We start from the raw sequence: 27,753 nt of genomic DNA, 5'->3' as shown, positions 1-27,753 counted from the left end.
TTATGAACCATATACCTACAATAGGCTAAATTTTGTTGATACATATTAACTAAAGCAATATTCAGTACTGCAGCAATATTCAGCGAATGCAGGAGCAAATGTGAGAGTGATGTCTCATTAAGCCAGAGTTTTGAAGAGTTGCAATGTAAAACTCTGTTTTCTTTTTCTTTTTTTGGTCGGTTGTGGGGCTTGCACTCTGGGCTTGGGCGCTGTCCCTGTGCTCTTCAACTCAAGGTGAGCGTTCTACCGCTTGAGCCACAGCGCTACTTCTGGTTTTCTAGTGGTTTATTGGAGATAAGAGTCTCACGGACTTTCCTGCCTGGGCTGGCTTTGACCTCAGCCTCCTGAGTAGCTAGGATTACATGCATGAGCCACCGGCTCCCGGCTTTTCTTTTTCTTGTGTGTTATAGCTATTAAAATATATGTGAAAATGGGCCCTAGTGGCTCATGCTTGGATTCCTAGCTACTCAAGAGGGCTGAGACTTGAGGTTCCAAATCATTCTGGGAAGAAAAGTCCATGAGAATCATATTCAGTTAAGCAGTAAAAAATAAAGGAAAAAGCAAAAGGCACAATTGGAGGTGTGACTCAAGGGCCAGCCTTGGTCAAAAAGACTATGGGAGAGCACCCAGGCCTTAGCTTAGGTTCAAGCCCCAGTGCCAGCACACAGACAGGACACACTGCTAAGTGTTTATTTTTCAGATTGTGGGGCTTAAACTCAGGCGACTGGATGATGTCCTTGAGTTTTTTTTTGCTCAGGCTTAGCGCTCTGCCACAGTTCCACTTCCGGCTTTTCTGTTGCTTAATTGAAGAGTCTCAGTACTTTCCTGAGTAGCTAGGATTAACAGATGTGTCATCAACGCCAGGCTTAGGTGCTTATTTTTAAATGGAAAATGTTTTCAAATACTTCGCTTTAACTAAGAATATACTACTGGAAGCCATAACCTACACCAGCAAAAGCCTTTGCGCCCCTTAGCTTTTAAGAGCAATAAAGTGGTCCTGAGGCGGAGGGTTCCGGAAAGCTGATCCCATGCATTCTTCTTTCCCGAACCAGGAGGTAAACGGAGGCCCCTGAGTCTCCGGCTCACCGACGTGCGAGTCTCGCTTCCCGGCTGAATCACTAGAGGGTCCCCCGGCCAAAGCGTCCCGACAGGAACCCTCGCCTCGCCCGCGGGTCCCGTTTCCCCGCGCGGAGAGTCTACACTATGTTTATTTCCTTGGACCTGGTGTGGCTCTGCTTCATGAGCATGCGAAGAGTCAACTTCTATCCTAGCATCTCGCTGCGATCGCCCGGTGGGGCAGCCCGGGACCCAAGATTGTCGGTCGTCGATACCGCACACCTCCCACCAACGCCGGGCGCCGAGCAGCCGCCGGGTCCTCCCGTCGGCCTCACATCCGGCGCCAAGTCCGGAAACCTCCCTTCCGATTCCCGGGACCGCGCACCGGAAGTGAGTCACTCTGCCAGCACCTAAGATGACCTCCCGCCCATCTACCGCCACGGTCAATGGAGGTGAAGTGGGTGGGAACCCGGAAGTTGCCCGGTTCGGCCATGGCAGCCCCTGGGGGCGTGGCTTCCGGCGGCCCGCGCCTACCAGTCGCCCAGGCGGAGTAGAGCGCAGTGGGCGGCTGACAGGCGCTGCTTTCCAGGTCTCGGCGGCTGCACCCCGGCGAGGCGGGCGGCCCCCAGCTCGCATCCCCGCGTCCTGGCCAGTGAGGCTCCAGGGCTGCGCCGGGGCATGGAAGAGGGGAAGATGGATGAGAATGAATGGAGGTATCACGGCGAAGGCAACAAGAGCCTGGTGGTGGCTCACGCGCAGGTGAGCGGCTGTCGGGCGGTGTGGTTCCGGGCCTCACCCGACATGCCGGGTCCGTGGGTTCTCCCCCCCCACCCCCGGCCCCCAGCACCTTCTTAGCCTAGCTCGGCCTCACTCCAGTAACATTCCCCGTTATTTCCCCACTATCCCTTAGTAACCATCTCTCTTCCTCTGCTTGCCCCTACCTCTGTGCTCGGTCCACTGTCCCGTCTTCCACTTAGTGCCCTATTTTCCCATTGGCCCTCCGTCCCTCCTAGAGCCCTCCTCACTCTTCGGTCCTCTATCCCCTCCCCCCGTGCTCTCCTACATCCCAGGGTCGATTCTGATCTCCCCCTTCCACGCCCCGTCGGTGCCACGCGACCTCTTGTCGTACAGCCACCTCCCCGGGTGCTCGCCTGTGAGGCCGCGGTGGACTGAAAGGACCAGGGTCCAGGCAGCACTGGGGGAAGTGCTGGAGATGCTGTCGCTCCGACCACGGAACTGCTGTTCTTTCGGCTTCTGTTGTTAATAATAACGGGGCACTGCCCACAGCCTCGCCCCCGGAATCTTTGCAAAATATAGGGTTTCCCCTTTTTAATTTAATGGGATAAGACTTTGAGAAACTTCAATGACTCCCACGGAGGTGAACCCAAGAAGAGGAAGGAGCATGTGGATTTGTGTGCAGCCCTAGATTTCTTTTGAGGTCTTGCAGTCTGATACAACCTCTCAGGAATGTGGTGGGCTGGGGGAGTAGGAGGGAAGGACTGTCACAGAGGGAGTGGTTAGATTGAGTTAGAAGCAAAGGGAGCTGGGATGATTCCTGGTTCTACCACGGATTAGTGGAGGCTCAATTCAGTGACTGCATTTGGAAAATGGAGTGAGGATTAGAATGCACTTGGTAGAATTGCCTAAAATATCAGTGGGTAACTTATGTTTGGCAAGTGATAACTATCATCCACTTGAACTGGTGATTCTTGTAGAATTAGAGATGAAAGCCCTGCCCCTTTCCAACAGCTCTTCAGGGATGCACAGGTAATGTAGTTGTTAAGCTATTGTGTAAACTGGCCCATAGGTTCTACCTTTGTACTTTAGTAACCATTAAGTACAGGCAGGGAACTAAAGAAATCAATCAGGCTCCACTTAAGATTTTTGGGTGAATTTATAATGAACAAGGCTAATGTAAGGCTTTTATTAGGAGCTAATGAAACTTCCAGATTGGAGCAAAAAGACATTTAGTGTTGAAAGAGCAGAGGCTTTGACAGACTAGCACTTGATTGTTCTCACCCTCTCTACATTTCCAGTAGTCAAATAATCTACTCCCTTCCCTGAGCAGGCCTCTTCAGGGCAGCCTAGCCCCTCCCAGGATGGCTGCTCACCATAGTTCCAATCATTGTAGTTGTGTTTATATATATATATATATATATATATATATATATATATATATATATATATAAATTTATTTATGCCAGTCATGGGGCCTGAGCTCTGGGCCTGGGCCCTGTCCCTCAGCTCTTCAGCTCAAGGCTAGCACTCTACCACTTGAGCCACAGCACCACTTCCGGCTTTTTCTGCTTATGTGGTGCTGAGGAATTGAACCCAGGGCCTCATGCATGCAAGGCAAGCACTCTACCACTGAGCCACCTTCCCAGCCCAATGTTTCTTTTATTTTTACAGTTTAAAACTTTGAGCCATCAGGCTGTCCTGGACCCATGCTGCTATTATTATTACTCCTACTATTAGTATTACTGCTACTTTGCTGGGGCTTAAACCCAGGGCCTCAAGCACACTAGGTAAGTGCTCTAGTACTGAACTCTACTCCCTAGCCCTTATTACTTGTTTTGAATTAAATTTGCTCTTTTTTGGCCGGGTCTTGGTGGTTCACACCTGTAATTCTAGCTAAGATTTGGGGAACTGAAGTTTGAAGTCAGCCCTGTTGCTATTCCTGAGAATTTTTATTAACAATTAAACAGCAAAAACCCAGAAGTGAAGATGGGGCTCATGTGGCAGGGCATCAGCCTTGAAGGAGAAAGTGAAGCATGAGGCACAAAGCCCTGAGTTCATGCCCCATCATCAGCACCAAAACCAACAAAAATACATTCCCGCTTGGTGGTGGTTTTAGTTCACCATTTGAAATGGAAGTTTATCACTGCAAAGTCTCATAAAGAATTGTTTCACACCTGTGGCTGATAGTAGATAAACTGTATTGTGCTGAGTGTTGAACAGCTGGAAGCCTTTGCAATTGCGTGGGCCTTCAGTGTGTATGCCTACTGGCATGTTTTCTCAGGTTGTATACCAAGAGGATAGAGGAAGCCCCAGGAAGGCAGTTTTTCAGGGGCAATTGTGTCCAAGGAGAGAAGATACATATGGGAATGGGGTAGAGAGTAGTTGAGTGAGACTTGGAGGACTCCCTGCTTCTTGGACACTGGGTATGTTCATGGCTCTTCTACTTCTTTTTTTTTTTTTTTGGGTCGTACGTGGGGCTTGAACTCGGGGCCTGAGTGCTGTCCCTCAGCATTTCAGCTCAAGGCTAGCGCTCTACCACTTGAGCTACAGTGCCACTTCCAGTTTTCTGGTGGTTTATTGGAGATAAGAGTCTCATGGACTTTCCTGCCCGGGCTGGCTTTGAACTATGATCCTCAGATCTCAGCCTCCTGAGTAGCTAGGATTACAGGTGTGAGCCACCGGCGCCTGGCTTTCTTCTACTTATGGAGTCAAGTGTGGAAGCAGGTACACCCCACTTCTCAGCTTCCTAGACCTTCTAGTCCTTTGCCAAGTCTTATCACATAGGAAGATGCTCATTTTTTTTGTGAGATCACCGTCACTCTCAGAGTTGAGAAGCCCTTAGAAAGGGCCCCTGTATGCCTTCCCTTCTAAGCAGCACCTGATACACAAGCACACTGCCATCCTACAGGGGGCAAGGGACTAGGTGGGGGCATCTGGATTGGCCACTGGAGCATGGTGATGCCCTTGCCATGGGTAACCTGGGACTGAGAGAAAGAAAGAATTGGGACTTTGGGATGCAGATGTTGCCTCTGAGTTCCAGAAGGGGAATGGGGTGTGCTGGGATGAGCAGAAAGATAAACAGCAGACCAGGTCACAGAGAGGCATTTTAGCAGTGTCCCTGGCAGGTTGTAGTCAGCTTTCTACAACCCCTATTCTTAGAGGCAGCCCCAGATAGTTTCAGTGTTAACCATTGGGCTAAGTTCTCTCTTAGTTTGAGATAGCTATGTAGTGTGTTCATTTCCCAGACATAATACCTCAGGTTCCTCTGCCTATCTGATACAGATTCTCTGATAAGCTTGATAGACTACTGTACTGCCTCTTATGGCTTTCTGGAGTCCAAGGCTCCCACGAGGAGATGTCTGAAGACGTAGCCCTCACTTTAGCGCCACATCATAGGTTCTTGGAACCTATTGCCTCCTTTTATGCCACTAGCTGCCTTCTTTCCCAGGTGTCGGCACTTGTCTCCACCTCTGCCTGTTGCGTTTGGCTCTTGAGTTGGCTTGTGAAAGTTTGTTGTTCAATCTCAGGTATCCAGGACACTGAACCCCATAGGTTACATTGTCCTCAGGGTAGAACATTAAAGCTACTATTTTTTTTCTTCTTAAAATTAATCATTAAAAGAGTTTACTTTATCTAGGTGCTAGTGGTTTATGCCTGTAATGTTAGCTACTCAGGAGACTTGAGATCTCAGGATCACAGTTCAAAGCCAGTGTAGGCAAGATGAAAGTCTATGAGACTCTTTTCTCCAATTTACTACTTCCCACCCTCCCAAAACAAAAATAAAAACAAAAAACTCAACTGGAAGTGGAGCAGTGGCTCAAGTGGTAGAGCATTAGCCTTAAGCAAAAATGCCCAGGGACAACGCTCAGGCTATGAGTTGAAGCCCCAGGGGACCCTCCTCCCCCAATCAATCAATCAATCAATCAATCAATCAATCTCTCTCTCTCTCTCTTTCTCTCTCACATATACACTCACATAAAGAGCTTGCTTCAGTTACACAGAAGGGACTTCATTGATAACATTCCAACACATGTTTACAATACATTCTAATCACTCTCACCTCCATCACTCTCTCTTCCACTAATTCAGATTTCCTTGTTCTGTTATTATAGTTGTAAACAATATATTTGACCATGTTTTCCTTTCTTAAAAAAACAGGGTATATATAAAACTAAACATAGACCTTCCCTATTACCCACTCATACCACTCCTGGGCATCTACCCTGAACATCATGAGCCAGAATATGATAAAGACACCTGCATATCCACGTTCATTTCTGTACAATTCACAATAAAAGATAAGAAAACAGTCTAGATGCCCCACAATAGATGAGTGGGTCCCAAAAATGTGGTAGGTACCTATACACAATGGAATTTTACACAGCCATTAGAATAAAATAATGTCATTTGCAGGGAAGTGGATGGAACTAGAACAAATCATGTTAAGTGAGGTAAGCTCAGAGAGACAAACAGTGCATATGCAGAAATTAGATCTAAACCTCATTGGGATATGACAAATTATACAGGATTCTAGATACTCACACACAGTGAGACCAAAAGAGGATATTCTTAGGGGAGAAACACAAGGGCACAATGGCTAAGTGCCTCTTCATATTTATATAAAATAATATACACACTGAAATAAACACCAAGATATGGAGACGAGACTTTTTTTTTAAAGTTTTTAGTTTTTGATGATTCTGTCTTTACATTATGGTTTATTCATGTGTATATCTTTGGGGGAGGTTACAGGGGTAGGGTACAGAACTCAAGGGAAAAAAAGTGAAAAAATGCAGCAATGGACATTGATGAAAGTACACTATTGAAATGCATGGGTGGAGACAGGAGGGAGGGACTGGGAAAGAATGAGGGAACAGAAGACACTTTAGGAAAGGAAATGCACTCATTACCTGACTCATGTAATTGTAATTTCTCTGTATATCACCTCTATAATAACAAAGATTAATAATAATAAAGATTAGTGTATAATATACAGAGAAGAGGAGTTTCATTGTGATATTTCCATACTTAATGTGTAAATGTTTTTCTTTATTGATAGAGATGACATGAAATTCTTTACCATTTAATTGACCTGCAAACAAAGAATGTTTACTAAAAGCATGAGGAGAACTGCTCATTTCCTCTTGTTCTGTTTGAGATTCTAAGGAGAGCTCAGATCCTTTCTGCAAATTGTGTGGGTGCTTGGGGTGTTGTTCTGGGACTTGTGGGTGTGAAGTTTCCCAGCTGCCTGAGGTGAATAGGCTTCCTCTGCCATGTACCCTATAAATGTGCTTTGTCGCCACAGGCCCCAAAGCAACAGGGCCAAGCAAGTCTAGCACTGATACCTATGAACCTGAACCAAAATAAACCTTTCTCTTTTTAAGTTGATTTTCTCAGGTATTTTGTTACAATAATTGAAAGCTAACATTCCCTCAGGCTTCATATCAGCAGGTGTCTCTTTTAATGTATTGGTTTTTTGTGGCCTTTTACTTTTATTTAATATGAAATATTTCGTCCTTTATCTGCCCTTCTACTAGTAAAGACTAGTAGGAGGAAGAAAGTAAAACTCTCCCAACACTTCCCCACTTAGAAAATAAGTTCTGTTAATACTTTGGTGCCCTTCCTTCCAATCTTAATGACTTGTTGCCTTTGTTGGGTAGGTAGAAATCCTGTTTATCTATTTCTATTTTGGACTTTCCACCTTAGGGTCCCTCTTGGACTCATGTATCTTCTGGCTAATGAGAGTTGGTATGGGGTTGATTTTTCACCTGCTTTATACTGTCACCATGAGTTTGCCAGGCAATTTCCTTGATGGGCTTTAGTCTGGCATTAGCTAATTACCACACCCCTCTAGCCGGCCCAGCCCAGTTATTCCTCTGATAGAGGCAGTTGGTACTGACTGGTTGGCACAGGTCATATGGGACAGGCAAACCTGAGAGTATCCTGAGTGCTGATATTTAGATTGACCTTTAAAGCTCACCCTGCAGTTGTGGGAGTGGTAATTGGGTTTCTGGTGACAGTTTTTGGATGATAAAGGAGTGGGTGGAGGAAGCATTTTCTCTTGATGTGTACACATTGCTACATTTAGATTTGCTCAGCTAGTTTTAGCTCTTTAATGGGAAGGGAAAGGAGACTTCCTGTGGGTAATACGGAAGCTGAGCCACTGTACATGGATGTGGTGGTGGCTGAGGACCCACTTGAGGGTGGTCCAAGAAGGCCTCGCAAGGCCTTTGTCTATACTCTCTGTTGGGAACCAGCTCTCTAGCCAATACTCTCAACTCCCTGACTCGAACCTCAGCAGTCACTAGGAGCCTGACAACTAGAAGGTGGAGACATTATTCTAGGATTTGGACACACCTCAAAGCTCTGCTCCATATGACCCATATGACTTGACCTTTGTTGTGTCCCATGGACCTCAGCTAGCAGTCTAGGGTTCATTTTAGGAAGTGTAGCTGTCCAGCAATGTACCAAGCACTTGGCACTGACTGGAAGTGGGACCTCAATAAGTAGGGGAAGCAAGGCCGGTAGTGGCATACTCAGTCCATCCCGTGGAGTTCCAGCACTTGGGGAGCTGAGGCAGAAGGTTTACTGTACTAAGGAGTTTGAGGTCAGCATGAAAACATAGGGAAACCCTGTCTCTTAAAAATAACAAAATAAAGCCAGGAGCCAGTGGCTCATGCCTGTAGTCCTAGCTACTCAGGAGGCTGAGATCTGAAGGTCATGGTTCAAGGCCAGCTCAGGCAGGAAAGTCTGTGAGACTCTTACCTCTAATAAAACCCACTAGAAAACCGGAAGTGGCGTTGTGGCTTAAGCGGTAGAGAGCTCACCTTGAGCTGAAGAGCAGAGGGACAGCTCCTAAGCCCAGAGTTCAAGCCCCATGACTGACAAAAAAACAAAAAACAAAAAAACAAAAACAAAAAAACCCCACCAAAAACCAAGGTAAAACTAAATAAATGAACCAATGGCTGGAATGGGACTAGGAAGTCCCAACCAAGACCACTGGGTTTTAGGAGCAGTAGCTGCATTGCTAAGGGGTGCTTTTTCTCTCTATAGAGCTTTTATTGCTCAGGCATTTTTGTTCTAGAATGTCTTCCCTTTACCTCCTTTTTTTTTTTTTTTTTTAAATAAATTTTCCTGTTTTTTTTTTTTTTTTTGGTCCAGTCATGGGGCCTGAACTCTGGGCCTGGGCGCTGTCCCTCAGCTCTTCAGCTCAAGGCTAGCGCTCTTCCACTTGAGCCACAGTGCCACTTCTGGCTTTTTTTCTTTTTGCTTATGTGGTGCTGAGGAATCGAACCCAGGGCCTCATGCATGCAAGGCAAGCGCTCTACCACTGAGCCACCTTCCCAGCCCATAAATTTTCCTGTTTTTTTGAGGTAAGGTCTCTGTGTAGCCCAGGCTACCCTTGAACTTGTGATCCTCCTGCCTCAGTGTAGCAAAAAGACCACTTCTAGCAAGAATCTAAGCCTTCTTCATTGTGACCTACTGTCAGTCCTGTGTGGCTCAAGTGCTCCCCAGAGTTCCTGCCGCTCACCTTTGTACATGTTGTTAGAGTATCTCTCACATACATTCTTCTTCTTTCTATAAAATATGCATTCTTTTTTAAATTTTTTTTGGTCGGTTGTGGGGCTTGAACTCTGGGCCTGGGCGCTGTCCCTCAGCTCTTCAGCTCAAGGCTAGCGCTCTACCTCTTGAACCACAGCGCCACTTCCGGTTTTCTGGGGGCTTATTGGGGATTAAAAATCTCAGGGACTTCTGCCTAGGCTGGCTTTGAACTGCGAGCCTCAGACCTCAGCTTCCTGAGTAGCTAGGATTATAGGTGTGAGCCACCGGCTCCCAGCTAAAATATGCCTTCCTATTGTGTATAATATGAAAATATTAATACATTGGAATAATTAAACTGAAAAAATTGTTATTCTTTGTCTTGTACAGGCTATTAAACTCGTCCTGAATGTCCTTTCAGACCGCTTCATACAGTTTATACATATATTTCATTTCATAATTTTAGTTATTTTTATTTGTAAGTATTATATATTTAGGCAAGATCTTGTTGCTGTGTATCCCATGCTGGCCTTAAACTTGAAATACGCCTGCTTCAGCATCCTTGGTGCTAGGATGACAGGGGTTTACCACCATACATGGCTAAAAATTACTTTAAAAATGTAAAATTGAAGTGTAAGTATACCTATAGAAAAGTGCTCAGTTGTTTGAGTTTAATTTCATTTTCACAAAGTAATTGGGCCTGACCAGTCGTTTCTAGGACCTTCCTTAGGAGTTATAAGAACTTGCTTACTTACATACAGTTGCTAATTTTTTTAATACATTTTTTATTGTAAAAATAATGTACAGAGGGGTTACAGTTACATGAGTAAGGTAATGAGTACATTTCCTATCGAGCATTGCTACCCCCTCCTTTGTTTTTCCCCTACTATCCCTTCCTTCCCCACCTCCCCAACTCCTCCCTCCCTCCTCCAAACAAGTTGTAAAGTTCGTTTTCAACATAGTGTTTTGTAGATCTCATTGTTACAATGGGTCAACCTGTATCCCTATTTAAGCATTTTGTTATTTCCCTTCCCCTCCCCAAATTAGAAAAGTGTATATACAAGATGCAGGGCACAACATCAAATACAGTGAAAACGGATTATACCATGGGGGAAGAACATACCAAAGAAACAAACAAACAAAAAAATCACATAGTATACTATAAGTACGTTAAAAATAATAGCAAGAAAGAAAAAACCACTTGTGTCCCTGTCTTGCGGTTCATTTCACTTAACATCATCTTATGTCGTCATATGTACAGTTGCTAATGTTGTTTGAGCTTCCTTAATTCTCTTTCATAAGATAAATATCTAGGAGTGGTAGGTAGGTCAAAGACTACAGCTTGTCCTGGCTGCCCTGTGCCACGCTCTCTGGAAGTGGCTCCACCCTTGTCTCCCCTTGGAGAGCTCCCGTAATGGCTGGGCCCCTTCTGCCCAGCTGTTGAACCACATGTCTGGGTGTTAGCCAGTACTAATCAGACTTTTCTTTTGTTTTCCAACAGCGCTGTGTGGTGCTGCGTTTTCTGAAGTTTCCTCCAAATAGGAAGAAGGTAAGATTGGCAGGATGGCCACACAATCATTATAGCCATTGTTTAAGAAGACTTGGAATTTTTTCCTTGTGCATTCTAGTTGTGTAAATTGAAGTATGACATAAACATTCAGATAGAAAGTGGTAGGCTCGGGGCTGGGAAGGTGGCTCAGTGGTAGAGTGCTTGCCTTGCATGCATCAGGCTCTGGGTTCCATTCTTCAGCACCACATAAGCAGAAAAAGCCAGAAGTGGCACTGTGGTTCAAGTGGTAGAGTGCTAGCCTTGAGCTAAAGAGCTGAGGGACAGCGCCCAGGCCTAGAGTTCAGGCCCCATGACAGGAAGAAAGAAAAAAAGTGGTAGGCTCCCATTCCTGATATGACACCTGTGTGTCACCACATGTCACTCACTGGGTGTCACCATGGTTGATCTGCATGTACTGAGCAGGAGTTGCCCTTGCTCTGCCTGTGGGTCCTGCTCAGAGGGCTCAGTTTGTGGTGAGGAACACAGGACCAGGTCTTGGCTTTGTTTTGCCAAGTTCCCCAGTTTCTGCTGCCTCAGTTTCCCCATCTGTGGAATTGTGTTTGTGAAAATAGTGTATGGCACTAGTAGAGGGTCTATATTATGTTAAATGTCGCACTGGGCAAGGTCAGATAGATCATCAGGTTTGTTTTGGCTGAGTTGTCCAAGTACAGTACCATGAACCACTATGGACAACTGCTGCCTTGGTGGTGAACCTTCCAACCATCTACTAAAGCAGCGTTTTTCAGCGAGCATTTGCTCCATGTAGTATGTAGGTAGCACAGTGCAATAAAGCTGCTTGATCACAGGACTTGTGGTCATTCTCCTATTGGTCTTATGGGCTTTTTGTCAGAAGGTATGACATAGCCATGCAGGGCCACCAAGCATATTCTAGGCCTTTCTGTCAGGCTGAGTTGTGATGAGATCCTGTTGTGGGAGCTGTAGCACATTTACAATGCTTTGGTGTGCAGGAGGCACCACTTGATACAAGCAATGATTTCCCTAGCGTTAGGGATGACTATTCAGTCCTGGGACCTTCCCAAATCCAGGCTGGGTGCGAGTACCTCTAGGTTTGCCCTGAAAAGGCCCCATGAGCTCAGGGCAAGCCCGCTCTACCAATCCAGCCTTTGTCACACTTGGGAGTCATCATCTTGGACCCTTCAAGCTTTTCACCTTTGGGATGTCTCATCTGGCTTGAGACTGGAGTACTGCTATGTATGTACTCTACCACCAAGCTATGTCTTTTTGCTCTGTGTGTGTGTGTGTGTGTGTGTGTGTGTGTGTGTGTGTGTGTGTGTGTGTGTGTGTGTGTGTGTGTGTGTGTGTGTGTGTGTGTGTGTGTGTGTGTGTGTGTGTTGTGGCTTGAACTCAGAACTTTTAACTTTCTCTTGGCTTTCTTGCTTATGACTTGTGTTCTACCACTTGAGCTATTCTTCCAGTTTGGCATTTTACTAGTTAATTGGAGATGGGAATCTCTCAGACTTTCCTGCTCAGACTGGTTTTCAGCTGAGATCCTTGTTCTCAGACTCTTGAGTAGCCCGGATTATAGGTGTGAGCCACTGGTGCCTGGTTTAGGGTTTCACTTCCTGCTGTGTATACACCTGGACTGTGTATACACCTGGACTGTTATCTGCTGACTTTAGGGTTCCTATAGTTGTAGTTGAGTAGAGAGGCACACTATTATAATCTTAACTATGACGCTACTGTGTCTAACTTCCCTTCATTGAGATAATCTTGTGGACTTTCCTACTCAGTCTGGCTTTGAGCTGACATCCTGCCATTTTCAGCTTCCCAAGCTAGCTAGGGAGGCTGCCTTTTTACCCTTTAAAAACATCTGATTGGGAAGAAAACACTATTCTATATTTAAAAGTAGACACTTAATTTTCCAGTCATCTGCTCAGTGGGTGTATTGGATGGCAGTGGTGCTCTTGGTGGCAGGAAGAGGGACACCAGAGGTTCATGCTGAGGGTATCTTGTGCTTGTCTCTTGCAGACCTCTGAAGAGATATTTCAGCACCTGCAAAACATTGTGGACTTTGGCAAAAATGTCATGAAGGAGTTCTTGGGGGAACACTGTGTTCACTGTGGGGTAAGTGATCTTTATTCAAATCTCAATTCATGGAAAGGTCGTATATTAACCATACCAGTGTCTCAGTTGTCATTGGAATTTTGTGCTTAATGGTAACCCTTGAATAGTCAGAGTCTTCAGGTGCCTTGCTCTCTGTTGCGCCATCTAACAGTTGAGGACCATGAAGTTGGAGCGAACTCTGTCACTGTTATCCAGCTCTGCCCTAGGCTCCTGTTTGGTGAGACACTCAAGTGGGTATCCGGCCATCCTTGAGCCCAAAGGGACAGCTTAGCCTTCTGCTCCTAGAGTGCCTTCTTTGGGTTAGGGAACACATTGGATCCTGCCCTAGAAGCTGCTACCCTTGTAGAGAGGGGCACAACAGCATGAACATAGGCCAAGTCACTGGATTCATCCTGTAGAGCCTAGTTGCCCAGTTAAATTATTTTTTTTTTATTATTGAGATGATATCCAGAGAGGTTACCATTTTGCAAGTCAGGTAATGTTTTGAAAAATGTCACCTCTTCCCTCAATCTCTCCCAGTTTTACCTTCCTGCCCCCACCCACAATTTGTATAGTTCATTTTCAATATAATGTCTAGTGAATACCACTGTTTCATTTGTTCACCCTTTGTCTCTCCATTTCTCTGTCCCCCATACCTTCCAAAAAGATAGATACATGAACAAACATGACAAAAAAAAATCCCCAAGAAACTAAAACACCAAAAGCAAAAACAAGACAATACCATTTTCACCAGCAACAGAAGAAAAAACACAGGAAAAACAACCCTCGTTTCCATTTCCTGGGATTCATTTCAATAAACATTATTTTATATGTTCATAGGCACAGAGGCATTGTGGCTTTAGGTTCCTTCCCTAAGAATATCCTCCTTTAGCCTCGCTGTGTGTAAATACCTGGAGTCCTGTATAATTTATCATATCCTCTTATATTTTAGGTCTAGCTTCTGCATATGAGAGCATCCATTTCCCTGAAAATAACATATTCTTTCTTTCTTTTTTTGGGGTCCCGTCATGGGGCCTGAACTCTGGGCCTGGGTGCTGTCCCACAGCTCTTCAGCTCAAGGCTAGTGCTCTACCACTTGAGCCACAGCACCACTTCTGGCTTTTTTTCTTTTTGCTTATGTGGTGCTGAGGAATTGAACCCAGGGCCTCATGCATGCAAGGCAAGTGCTCTGCCACTGAGCCACCTTCCTAGCCCCATAACATATTCTTTCTAAGGGCTGTGTAATATTTCATTGTGTATAAGTACCACATGTTTTTGATCCCTTTATCTATTGTAGGGCATTTGGGCTGTTTCCATATCTTGGCTATTGTGAATAGTGCGGCGATGAACATGGACGTGGCCATGTCTTTCTGGTATTCTGGTTCATGATGTTCAGGGTAGATGCTCCTGAGTATTATGGCTGGGTCATAGGGAAGATCTATGTTTAGTTATTTGAGGAACCCCCAGACTGCTGTCCAGAGTGGTTGTACTAGTTTACATTCCCACCAACAGTGCAATAGGGTTCTTTTTTCTCCACATCCTCTCCAGCGCTTTTTGAATTCATCATGTTGGCCAATCTAACTAGGGTGAGAGAGAATCTCAGAGTTGATTTGATTTGCTTTTCTTTCTTTCTTTTCTTGTCTTTTCTTTTTTTTGTGTGTGTATGTGTTGGTCATGGGCTTGAACTCTGGGCCTGGGCACTGTCCCTCAGCTCTTCAGCTCAAGGCTAGTGCTTTATACTTGAGCCACAGCACCACTTCGGTTTTCTGGTGGCTTATTGGAGATGAGAGTCTCATGGACTTTCCTGCCTGAACTGGCTTTGTACTATGATTCTCAGATCTCAGCCTCTTGAGTAGCTAGGATTACAGGTATGAGCCACTGGCATCTGGCTGATTTGCATTTCTTATAGTCAGGGATGTTGAGCATTTCCTCATAAGTTTTTTTTTGTTTTTGTTTTTGTTTTTGTTTTTGGGTCCAGTCGTGGGCCTGAACTCTGGGCCTGGGCACTTTCCCCTCAGCTCTTCACCTCAAGGCTAGCGCCCTACCACTTGAGCCACAGCGCCACTTCCGGCTTTTTTTTCCCCCTGCATATGTGGTGTTGAGGAATCGAACCCAGGGCCTCATGCATGCAAGGCAAGCGCTCTACCACTGAGCCACCTTCCCAACCCCTCCTCATAAGTTTCTTTGCCACTCTTACCTCCTTGTCTGAGAAGTCTCTCCTTAGCTCCTTTGCCCATTTAGTGATTGGTTTATTAGCTTTGGGAGGGATTCTTTTTTTTTTTTTTATCATTCATGGGGCTTGAACTCTGGGCCTGAGCACTGTCCCTCAGCTCTTCAGCTCAAGGCTAGCCCTCTACCACTTGAGCCACAGCACCACTTCCAGTTTTCTGGTGGTTTATTGGAGATAAGAGCTAACAGCTTTCCCTGCCAGGGCTGGCTTTGAATCTCGATCCTCAGATCTCAGCCTCCAGAATAGCTAGGATTACAGGTGTGAGCCACCGGCGCCTGGCGAGGGGGTTATTTCTTGAGCTCTATGTATATTTTGGATATTAGGCCTTCGTTAGATGTATTGCTGATTAAGATCTTCTCCCAGTCTTGGCCGTTGTTCATAACTGTCCTTTGCTGTGCAGAAACATTTTAGTTTGATATAATTCCATTTGTCAAGTCTCTCTCTCCTATTTGCTGTGCCCTGGGACTCTTCAAAAAGTTTCCCGTCAGTGAGCACCAGTGACTTAACGCCTGTAGTCCTAGCTACTCAGGAGGCTGAGATCTGAGGATCGTGGTTCAAAGCCAGCCAAGGCAGGAAAGTCCCCATGAGACTCTTATCTCCAATTAACCACTCAAAAACTGGAAGTGGCACTGTGTCTCAAGTGGTAGAGTGTAGCCTTGAGTTGAAGAGCTGAGGGTTAGCGGCCAGGCCCAGAGTTCAAGCCCCACAACCAACAACGACAACAACAAAAAATTTCCTGCCAATGCCAACTTCTAGTGTTTCTCTTACTCCCTCTTGCAGTAATTTCAAAGTTTCAGGTCTGTCATTGAAGTCTTTGATCTACTTTTAGTCGATATTTGTGCATGGTGGGAATCAGGAATCTACTTTTAATTTTCTGCATATAGATGCCCAGTTTTCCCAACTCCAGCTATTGAAGAGGCGTTTCCCCACCATATATCTTTGACTCCCTTATCAAATATGAGATACCTGTAAGCATTTGGTTTTATTTCTGTGTCTTCCATTGATCTTTGGGTCTATTTTTGTGCCAATACCAAGCTGTTTTTATTATTGTGGCTCTATAGTAGAGCTCTAGGTCTGGGATCAGAATTGCTTTTTTTTTTTTCTGGCTGAGTATTGCTTTTTTTTTTTTTTTTTTTTTTTTGCTTATGTGGTGCTGAGGAATCGAACCCAGGGCCTCATGCATGCAAGGCAAGTGTTCTACCACTGAGCCACCTTCCCAGCCCCTGAGTATTGCTTTGACTGTTCTAAGTCTTTTGTTGTTTCATGGGTGTTTTTGGATTGTTTTCTCTATCTTGGCAAAGAACATAATTGGGATTGTGTTAAGTTTGTAGATCACTTTTGGCAGTATGGTCATTTTCTTTTTTTTTTATTGTGAAAATACTGTACAGAGGGGTTACAATTACATAGGCAAGATAATGAGTACATTTCTTATCAAGCATTGTAGCCTCCTCCTTTGTTTCCCCTTCCCATCCTCCCCTTGGCTCCCCCCCACCGAAGCTGCCCCCCTACCAAAGTTGTAAAGTTTGTTTTTCTACATAACGACTTGAACATCTCATTGTTGCAATGGGTCCACCTGTATCCCTGTTTTAATGATTTGTTTTTTCCCTTCCCCTTCACAAATTATAACAACATCATATACAGGAAAGCAGGAGTTATACAGTGGGGGAGGGACATACAAAGCAAAAAAGAAGTAATCTTTTTTTTGGGGGGAGGGGGTCCAGTCATGGGGCCTGAACTCTGGGCCTGGACGCTGTCCCTCAGCTCTTCAGCTCAAGGCTAGCACTCTACCACTTGAGCCACAGCGCCACTTCTGGCTTTTTTTCTTTTTGCTTATGTGGTGCTGAGGAATCGAACCCAGGGCCTCATGCAGGCAAGGCAAGTGTTCTACCACTGAGCCACCTTCCCAGCCCCAAAAAAGAAATAATCTTATAAATATGTTAGAAACAATTGCATGAAAGAAAAAAAAGCATTTGAATACATATCTTAGGGTTCATTTTCCTAACATCAACTTATCTGACCTTTTCTGCTTGACTTAGACGTATACTAGTTGTTGCAAATAAGGGAAACCATGGGCCCTATGTTTCTTTGGGCCTGGCTTACTTCACTTAAGATAATTTTTTCCAAGTCTTTCCATTTCCTAACAAATGGGACAATGCCATTCTTTCTGATGGAGGCATAGAATTCCATTGTGTATATATACAACATTTTCTTGATCCATTCATCTACTGAGGGGCATCTGGGTTGTTTCCGTATCTTAGCTATGGTAAATAATGCTGCAGTAAACATAGTTGTGCTGGTAGCTTTAGTGTGGTCTTGTTTGTGATAATTTGGGTAAATGCCCAAAAGTGGGATTGCTGGGTCATAGGGGAGCTCTATGTGGAGTCTTTTGAGGAACCTCCATACTGCTTTCCAAAGTGGTTGAACAAGTTTACATTCCCACCAACAATGAAGTAAGGTTCCCTTTTGTCCACATCCCTTCCAGCATCTGTTGTTATTAGAGTTCTTGATTATAGCCATTCTAACTGGGGTGAGGTGATATCTCAATGTTGTTTTGATTTGCATTTCTTTTTTTTTTTTTTTTTGGGTCCGGTCGTGGGACCTGAACTCTGGGCCTGGGCGCTGTCCCTCAGCTCTTCAGCTCAAGGCTAGCGCTCTACCACTTAAGCCACAGCGCCACTTTCGGCTTTTTTCTTTTTGCTTATGTGGTGCTGAGGAATCGAACCCAGGGCCTCATGCATGCAAGGCAAGCGCTCTACCACTGACCAACTTCCTAGCCCTGATTTGCATTTCTTTTTGTCCGTTGTATGGCTAGTGAAGATCTTCTCCTAAGTATGGTCATTTTCACAATACTAATTCTACCTATCCATGAACATGGGAAGTCTTTCCATTTCCTGATATTGTCTTTGATTTCTTTCTTCAAAAATTTTTTTTTTTTTTTTGCTTATGTGGTGCTGAGGAATCGAACCCAGGGCCTCAGGCATGCAAGGCAAGCGCTCTACCACTGAGCCACCTTCCCAGCCTCCGTGAGACTCTTTTTTTTTTTTTTTTTGGATCTGGTCATGGGGCCTGAACTCTGGCGCTATCCCTCAGCTCTTCAGCTCAAGACTAGCTCTCTACCACTTGAGCCACAGTGCCACTCCTGGCTTTTTTCTTTTTGCTTATGTGGTGCTGAGGAATCGAACCCAGGGCCTCATGCATGCAAGGCAAGCGCTCTACCACTGAGCCACCTTCCCAGCCCCTTTCTTCAAATTTTTATAGTTTTCACCATAAAGGTTTTCTTTGGTTATGTTTATTTCTCAATTTTTAATTTCTCAATTATAAATTTTGAAGCTATTGCAAATGGATTTGTTTCCCTGGTTTCCCTCCCTGCTTATTTATTGTTGGTATACAGAAAACCTACTGAGTTTTTGTGGGTTTCTATTTTTATTTTGGTGGTTGTGGGGCTTTTGACCTCAAGGCCTGGGTGCTGTCCCTGAGTTTTTTCTGCTCAAGGCTAGTGCTCGATTTTGAGCCACAGCTCCACTTCCAGTTTTCTGGTAGTTAGAGATGACAGTCTCACAGATTTTCTTCCCCCAGCAGGCTTTGAACTGTGATTCTTAGATCCCAGCCTCCTGAGTATCTATGATTACAAGGATGAGCCATTGGTGCCTAGCTGTGTATTAATTTTGTATCCTACTTTGCCAAAGAGCCACTGGTGCCCAGCTGGGGATTAATTTTGTTTCCTACTTTGCCAAAGTAATTGATCAGCTGTAGGAGCTTGGGGATAGAGTCTTCCAAGTCTTTTAGATATAAGATTATGTTGTTCGCAAATAGGGATAGTTTCACTTCTTTCCCTATGTGAATCCCTTTTTTATTGTGCGTGTGTGTGCGCGTGCGTGCGCGTGTGTGCATGTGTGTGCGTGCATGTGTGTGCGTGCGTGTGTGTGTGTGTGTGTGTGTGTGTGTGTGTGTGTGTGTGTGTGTGTGTGTGTGTGTGTGTGTGTGTGTGTGTGTGTGTGTGTGTTGGTCCTGAGGCTTGAACGGAGGGCCTGAACCTGTCCCTGAGCTGCTTTTGCTGAAGGCTTGTGCTCTTCCACTTGAGCCACAACTCTACTTCTGGTCTTTTGGTAGTTTTTTTTTTTTTTTTTTTTTTTTGAGATAGGCGTCTCATAGACTCTGCCTGGGTTGGCTTTGAACTGCAATTCTCACTTATCTGCCTCCTAAATAGCTAGGAATACAGGCATGAGCCACCAGCACCTGGCCCTTTTATGTCTTTTTCTTGCCTTATCATCTGGCTAGGAATTTTATAATTATATTGAAAAGGAGTGGAGTGGACATCCTTGCTTTGTTCCTGATTTCAGAGGAAATTGTTTTAGTTTTTCACCAGTTAATATGATGTTGGCTGTTTGTCTGTTATATATAGCCTTTGTTATTGTAAGGTATCTTTCTTCTATTCCTAGCTTCTCTAGAACTGTTAACATGAACAGATGTTGTATATTATTGAAGGCTTTTTCTGCATCTATTACGATGATCATGTGTTTCTTGTGTTTAGTTCTGTAAATGTGATGTGTGTATATAAATATATATATTGTATATATATATGTATATATATATATATATATATATATATATATATATATATGAGTGTATATATATGTTGATTTACATGTGTTCAACCTGCCTTGTATCTCTGGGATAAAACCCATTTGATCATAATGTATGATTTTTTTAATGAGTTGCTGAATTATGTATGCTAGTATTTTATTGATGAGCTTTACATCTATGTTCATCATACAGATTGGTCTATAGTTCTGGTTTTTCATTGGATTCCTACCTAGTTTTGGGATGATGCTGGCTTCATAAAATGAGTTTAGAGTTGCTTTCCATTTCAATTTCAGGGAAAAGTTTGAGGAGTGCCGGTGTTAGTTCAACTATAAATCTCTTTTAGAATTCATCTGTGAATCTATCAGGATCTGGATTTTTCCTTGTTGGAAGACTCTTTATTACTTCCACAATCACATTGCGTGTTATAATTGCCCAATTTAGTTTTAAAAGCTAGTGAGGCTGGGAATGTTGCTTAGTGGTAGAGTGCTTGCCTAGCATGCATGAAGCCCTGGGTTCGATTCCTCAGTACCACATAAGCAGAAAAGCTGCAAATGGGGCTGTGGCTCAAGTGGTAGAGTGCTAGTCTTGAGCAAAAGAAGCTGAGGGCCAGTGCCCAGGCCCTGACTTCTAGCTCTAGGACTGGCAAGAACAACAACAATAACAACAAAAAACAAAAACAAAAAACTAGTGATCCAGTGACTCATTCCTGTAACCCTAGAAACTTCAGAGACTGAGATCTGCTGATTGTGATCCAAAGCCAGCTCTGGCATGAAAGTTTGTGAAACTCTATCCCCAGTTAACCAATAAAGAGCCAGAAGAGGAATTGTATGGCTGAAGTGGTAGAGTGCCGCTAGTCTTGAACAAAAATGTTCAGGAACAGCTCTTGGTCCCTGAATTCAAGCCCCTAGACTGGCACCAAAAATGAGCTGGTATTGGAAGAAAAACCATGAAAACATGCTGCTGTCTATGCTGGCCTTGCTTGCAGTTTGTCTGTCTGATGACAGGACAAGGGGCGCTCTCTGGCCCACCTATCTGACCTGGATTGCTTTCTGAGCAAAGCTGTGGTCTGGAGCCTCCAAAAGTCACCTCAGTTTTGCCTTTTTATCAGCTGCTGCTGCTTGTGTGCTTAGTCTATTCTGTTGTCCAGGATGTGCCCCTTGGATGGTGTCTTCCTTGTGGAGAGAATATTTTCAGAGGTGCCATTTGCCCACTGGGCTGGGTGGGAATGTGTGTGGTCTTGTGGGTATCATATTCTTTTTTGAGCAGGTTGTTGTTGCCCAGGTTGAGGACTGGCTGTGGAGGTCTCAGTTGTGATGGTCAATGAAGTAGGCAGTGGGGACTCTTATCAGGGAGTGGCAGGATCAGGGATGTCTGGCAATACCTCTGGTACTTTCTGTCCCCCTTGTGTAAATGAAGCTGTAGTGACTGGGGCTTAGCCTATAGGTCACCATCCTCTTGTGTGTCTCCTCTATGTTTTGACATTACCAATAAACTAGAGCTGGATTTTTCTCAGGTGATCATGTCCTAGCTGGCTGCTCTCAGTGTGGGCCTGATTATGTTTCCCAGCAACTGTGTGACCCTGAGGCTGCATTGACAGGGCCATGTTGTGCAGCAAGCACAGATGTGTAGCTAGTTAGGTAAGGTAGAGTCCCTAAGGGCCTTTTATCCTGTGTGTCCTGGGTCAAGACACATCAGTTCCTGTGAGGAAGCCCACTGGTTCTGCCCTTGGAGGTGGTATGTCTGAGAGTGTGGATTCTCCGTGGAGAATTTAGGGAACTCATTTGAAAAAAAATTTTGGTGCTGGCCGTGGGCTTGAACTCAGGGTCTAGGCACTCTACCTATGCTTTTTTGTTCAAGGCTAGTGTTCTACTACTTGATCCACAGGTCTACTTCAGCTTCTTTTGGTAGTTAATTGGAGATAAGAGTCTCTCCTGCCTGGGCTGGCTTCAAACCATGAACCTTAGATCTCAACCTCCTGAGTAGGAACACAGATGTGAGCCACTGACATCTGGCTCGGGAACTCTTTTAAGTATTGGAGGGGCATGGAATTTTACAAGCTCCCATCCTGTCTCTTGTGACTGGATCTACTTGAGTTTGAATGCTGTGTGGGATGTCATTAACTCCCCATTTGAACCTCATGTGCTCATAGGTAGGCTTGATGGGACTCACTCAACTGGAATTTCTGTAGCCTGTATCCTTCTGGGCAGCATCTTGTCATTCCTTTGAGAGTTACCATGTCTCAGCATCAGCTTTCTCCAGGAGGAACATTCTGTGGGTGTCAACTCTGGCTTTTTCCAGCAAATGCCTTGTATAATGTTGGTTGTCATATGCTCATGTGGTCAGGTTGATGGCAATGCCATCTAACCTAAAATGGCATGCCACCTGTGAACATTTTTATCTTGAATTGAAACACACACATCCTCATTGTAAAATCAGTCCTTTGAAGTTGTTTAGAGGAAACCCAGGTCTGCTCTTCACTGTGACTGTGGACTCAGGAGGGCAGTGGGCATAGCTTGTGTAGCCATGTGTGCCAGGATATAAGACCACTGCATTTCTTGGGTGGGAATATCCAAGCAGTTCTTTTCATCATCCCACCACACAGGATTGTGACCAGCATCTGTCCCTTTGGACTTTTGGTTTCAGTCAGAGCAAGAACTTGTGTGAGATAGACCAAGTTTTGAATTTCTAAACTTTCACATTTCTCTCTCTTGCCCATTAGTACTTTGAGTACCAAAGTACTAATACTAGGTGTGTATTTAAGTACCTAAGTGTTTAATACCTCATGTTTCCTTAGCTCATAGCATATTTAAGTAGACAATGAAGGCACAGTATGGAGCTAGAATAGCAGGATAGGGAGCAGGATCAGGGTGGACTAGAGCAAGCCAGGCCCAGATGGAGAAGGCTGCTTTGTTCTCCCCCTGGCAAGATTCCAGTATTCTTGTGCTAGGTCTTCTGTGTCCCTTTGTGACTTTTCCAGAAGCCACAATTCTGCTACTCTAGAAACACAAAAGGACAGGAAGATGGTAAGTAAGCAATGTGACTTAAATCCTTTTACTAGCCACACAGTTCTCCATGGCTGACTCACTGACCCACCTGCCATCTTAGCCAAGATTGATTCTATCACACTCAGAATTGCTGCTCAGGTGAAAGTGGGAAATGCTACGTTTGTCTGAAGGGTCAGGGAGTCTTCCTTGTGGCCCAAGAACTGCCTTGGGCTCCTGCTGTGTTTCTACATTGAAAGCATCTCTGTTTAACCTTCACAAGCTCTGAGAATCGTAGATCAGCTTTTATTGCCAAAACCCACTCACTGAATTTTTTAAACTATCATTTTAAAAATTCTGATTAAGTGCAAGTAATGTGAAAGTCACCATTTTAGCTGTGGTTTGGTGCAGAATTTTGTGGCTATACCTGTAGTTTTGCTGTTGAGTAACCCATGCATTTTGTATTTTTTCTTAACAGGAAGTAGTTCAGCTGCCTTTAGAGTTTGTGAAACAGCTGTGTTTGAAGATACAGTCTGAAAGACCAGGTAAGACTGTCATAATTTAGGAATATTGTTTGTGATTTTAAAAGTTCTGTTCCAACATGTTTGAAATAACCACCCATGTGAGATACTGATAGTTTTTAGCAGGTCTGTTGCCAAAAACTTCATTATCCACATATCTGCATCCTCTCAGCACCATGCTTCTGCTTTTTGCTGGTGGCTTTGTTGTCAAGAACCAGGTCAAAGGTACAGGTTAGTGTCTGGGCTCTAATCATTGTCTCTACATGGTAGACAGAGGCCAGCTGTGGCTTCTTTCCTCAGCTACTCATGTTCCTCCGTCTCTCTACTTCATTTTTTTGCTTGTATTGGGGCTTTATCTTAAGACTTTGTGTTGTCACTTGGCATTTTAGTTCATGGCTGGTGTTCTGTCACTTGAGCCATGCCTCCATCTCCAGCTTTTTGCTGGTTAATTGGAGCTAACTTCCTGACTTCTTTGCTTTGGTTGGCCTACATCCTCAGATCTCAGCCTCTTGAGTAGCGAGGACTGATCATAGGCATGAGCCACCAGTACCTCATCTTACTTCATTTAAAAACCCCAGTAGCTAGTTAAAAGAATCCTTGCTATGTGAAAGGGAAGCCTGGAGCCCAGCATTGTTTGGTGGCATCCATATAGCTTCCAGCAGAGCCATGCTGCGGCACAGTAGAAGAGATGTATTAGGAAAGGCCTAGGTTGAAGAGGAAGGAAGGGGCCAAAGCCTACCTCCTTCCTGAATTCCTGCCCTAAGGGAATTGTGGAATTTGGGGGCCATTTCAAAGTCTACTCACATGTAATAGTTGTTGCTCATTTGAAAATTCCTCAAGGCCATGCTCACATCTAGAAAGACTTCAGCTCTCACTGTTAGCCTTGGTTCTGGTTTTATTATGGCTGAAGGATAAGGATGAAACCAGGCAGGGAAAGAGGCACAGGGCAGGGTCCCCACCTACAGGGCTGTGTGGGCAGCACTTACTCTTTAAGTGACCATGTGTGATAGCCCAGAAGGCTCACTGAGCCTCAGAATCCCGGGCTTTTGCTGAATTCAGGAGCATGATGAAGCTGACTTCCTGTCAAACAGATTCAGTCTTCAGTCCTCCAGAGATGACTGCATTTGTCACACAGCCCATAATAAGCTACTTTTCTTCTGTCATACATGTACCCAATAACAATATACTTCTCCTTAGACTTAGTGACTTCCCTGTACCCAGGCTGTCTTAGAATCCTCCCTTACAGGATTCTTTCTTCCAGTATCTGCAGAGTTTACAGTCCCTTGTACTGACTCAAGTATGATCCTTACTCTGTCTTGTAGAGTCTCGTTGTGACAAGGATCTGGACACACTCAGTGGTTATGCTATGTGCCTTCCCAACTTAACCAGACTTCAGACCTACCGCTTTGCAGAACACCGGCCAATTCTGTGTGTTGAGATTAAGGTAAGCTTTCATGGAAAGACAGTGATGTCGGTAAAGGAAAAGGTCAGTCTGTATGGCATCTGCCCTTTCTCAGCCCTTTCTCAGGAACTTGCTTTTCTCCCCTACTTAAGCCACTCACTGCATCCTGCATGCTCTGGTTCCTTTCAGCTCCAGACCCTAGGTGTATGCTTCTTCCTTGCTGCGGACAGTGGGAAACCCATTCTGTTTATCTGTGCTGGGAAATCCCTGCTTAATGTTCACAAGAGGGAAGTGTGTTGTTTCTCCCTCCATACCCTACTCAGGAATCAAACTTCTTCCCCAATGCATTTAGCTGCTTTACTGTGCACAGTGCTTGTGGTGCTAAGGGTCCAATTCTAGGAATCTCTGTGAATGGATAACTCTGCATCTTGTGTAGGAGGGTCTGTCTTTCAAGCACAGAGGTCTGTATGCCCTTCAGAGGCCCTTCTATATGCTGGCTAGTGGTCCAGGATGGATTTTTTGTTTGGTGCAAGCAGTAGGAACTGCAGAAGGGCTAGGACTCCCTTGCTTCACCTGTTTGTATTGAGGGTGGCTGCTCAAGCACCCTTGGAAGCCTTTCCATATATCTGGCTGTTGCCTACCTTCTTCCCTACTGCTAGGGCAGTGACCTCTGGGCCATTGCCTTGGCCTGAGTAGTTACACCTTATGATCCTCAAGAGGATCATGTTCTGTCTCCCCAGCCACATGCTCCAATGTGCTGAGCACAGACCTTATGTGTTGCACTTCTCAGAGGGTGCCACTTTTAAAAGGCAGCTGGATTCCCTGATGTTTTGGGAGCCCAGCAACTATCAGATGGGCACTTTCCAGGCCACTCGCTAGTGTCAGTGGGCACAATGGTTCTGATTCTTATTGTTGGGTACCCTGGGCCCATCTCCATTCCCTCCAGTCTGCCAGAGGTGTTCTGTAATGAAAGCACAAAGCTGAGCTTTGTTGTACTTTAGTTTGGCCAGCCAGAGCCTTCATCAGTTTCCCAGTGGGAGGGCTGGCCAGCCTGGGTCCTCTAGAAACAGAGAGATGTGTAATGTGCTGAGGGAGCTGAAAATGAGAATAGCTTCTGGAGACATTTCTATCTGACCTTGCCTGTCTTTGTCAATTCTAGTGATGTGTATGTGGTTTCTCTCTAAACATTTTTTGTTATCTGTTTATATTGCAGCCAAAATGTGGTTTTATTCCTTTCTCCAGTAATGTTACCCATGAGATGAAGCATAAAGTGTGTCGCTACTGCATGCACCAGCACCTCAAGGTGAGCAGAGCCCATAGCTAGGCTGTTGGAGGGCAAAACACTGTGTGTCTTAGTCTAAGGTGAGACCACTCATGTTTCAGAAGAATAAAAGAAAATGTGATTGTTTTTCTGTTGACTTTTCATTTTGCAAATGGGTCTTGGTCACTTAAAAAAAAAATAAGACACGATTCATAGACCATTAAGATTGTTCTGTTTTAAGCTGAGTACTCGTGGCTTCATAGCTACCCAGGAAGCTGAGATCTGGAGACTGTGGTTCGAAGGCATCCTGGGCAGACAAGTTTGTGGGACTGTCTCAAAATAACCAGCAAAAAACAGGGCTGGAAATATGGCTCAAGTGGTAAAGTGCCAGCCAAAGAAGCAAGTCACTTTGTGTAGAGTTGTTACGTTATAGTTCATGAATATGAATATTCTCAAAGTATATTCATGTCATAACATATTGCATATTTCTTCCTTTTTAAGGCTGAATAATAATGGTCTGTCATATGAATATATTATGTTTTGTTTATCCATTTGCCTGTTGATGAACACTTAGATTACCTTTACCTTTGTCTATTGTGAACAGTGCTGCTGTAGAGATAGCAGCCTAAGTATTTTATACAACTGGAAGTAAAATTACGGAATCATAAAATCTGTTTTTAATTTTGAGGACTTTCTGTAGTCTTTTTCATTGTGGGTTGTCATTTTACATTCCCATCAGTAGTGGACAGGGTACAAGGGTTGCAGTTTCCTCACAGCACAAGTAACATTTGTCATCTTTGTTTTTTGCATTTTGTTTTTTGAGATAGGCTCTTGTCCTGTATCCCTGGCTGGCCTGATACCTACTATGTATTCCAGGCTTGCCTTGAACCATCAGTCCTTCTGCCTCACTGTTTGGAATGCTGGGATTACAAGGATGTACCACTACATTTGGCCTTTCGTTTCTTTTCTTTTTACTTCTGGAGATTGAACCTAGATTTCATGTTAGTCAAGATCACTAGCACTAATTCTTTTGTTTATATAGATAGGATCTGGACTGTTCTGAGACTCTTTAATCCTACCTCTGTTTCTGAATCACTAGGATTATAGATAGGGGCTACCACATCTTTTCTGTAAAATTCTTTTAATAGTATACATCCTAATGGATATGAAGTGAGAAATACAACTGATTTTTTAAAGTTGATCTATGTCCTACTATCTTGCTGGGTATTTTCATTTGCTTGTATATATATTCACAAATAGTATACATACATATGTACATACATATGTAACATATAAAATACTATATGTATTTTTTTTTTTTTTTTGTCTGTCATGGGGCTTGTACTCTGGGTCTGGGCACTGTCCCTCAGCTCTTCAGCTCAAGGCTAATGCTCTACCACTTGAGCCACAGCACCACTTTTGGCTTTTTCTGCTTATGTGGTGCTGAAGAATCGAACCCAGGGCCTCATGCATGCGAGGCGAGCACTCCACCACTGAGTCACCTTCCTGGCCCCACAATATGTATCTTTGTATTCACACACACTATGCACAGCATTTTTAGTGATTGAAATGGGGCACAAACTTTTTTGTTCAGACTGCTCTCAAATTGATCCTTCCCATCTCTACTTCCTACGTAGCTAGGATTACAGATGTGAGCCACGGGCATCTGACTTTAATATATGTTTTCTTAAGTTCCAGGAACCAGAAAGTCTCCCAATCCTTGCTAAAGGTCTCTATATATGTGTGTTGGAGCCCACTTAATAATCAGCAGGGTAGTTGACAACTGTATTTTAGCTTTCACTGCCATTGAATCTGATCATCTCAGGTG

The 27,753-nt window shown here is 44.3% G+C and overlaps 1 protein-coding gene across 2 annotated transcripts in view; it reads left to right on the top strand.

Annotated features, from left to right (window-relative positions):
• Positions 1–1,606: 1,606 nt before the first annotated feature.
• Ippk (inositol-pentakisphosphate 2-kinase) overlaps positions 1,607–27,753 on the top strand; it is a 55,783-nt gene continuing 29,636 nt past the window's right edge. For both annotated transcript variants that reach the window (XM_070033274.1, XM_070033275.1), the window contains exons 1-6: positions 1,607–1,815; positions 10,835–10,882; positions 12,872–12,967; positions 23,220–23,286; positions 24,585–24,706; positions 25,878–25,967. In XM_070033274.1, the coding sequence (XP_069889375.1) occupies positions 1,735–1,815; positions 10,835–10,882; positions 12,872–12,967; positions 23,220–23,286; positions 24,585–24,706; positions 25,878–25,967 (504 nt within the window). In that variant the 5' untranslated portion in view covers positions 1,607–1,734. The remainder of the gene's footprint in view (positions 1,816–10,834; positions 10,883–12,871; positions 12,968–23,219; positions 23,287–24,584; positions 24,707–25,877; positions 25,968–27,753) is intronic.

Source organism: Dipodomys merriami, unplaced genomic scaffold (genome assembly GCF_024711535.1).
Source record: "Dipodomys merriami isolate MVZ:Mamm:240054 unplaced genomic scaffold, mDipMer1.0.p SCAF_22, whole genome shotgun sequence".
Classification (NCBI taxonomy): domain Eukaryota; kingdom Metazoa; phylum Chordata; class Mammalia; order Rodentia; family Heteromyidae; genus Dipodomys; species Dipodomys merriami.
This window is presented reverse-complemented; position numbering and strand designations above follow the sequence as displayed.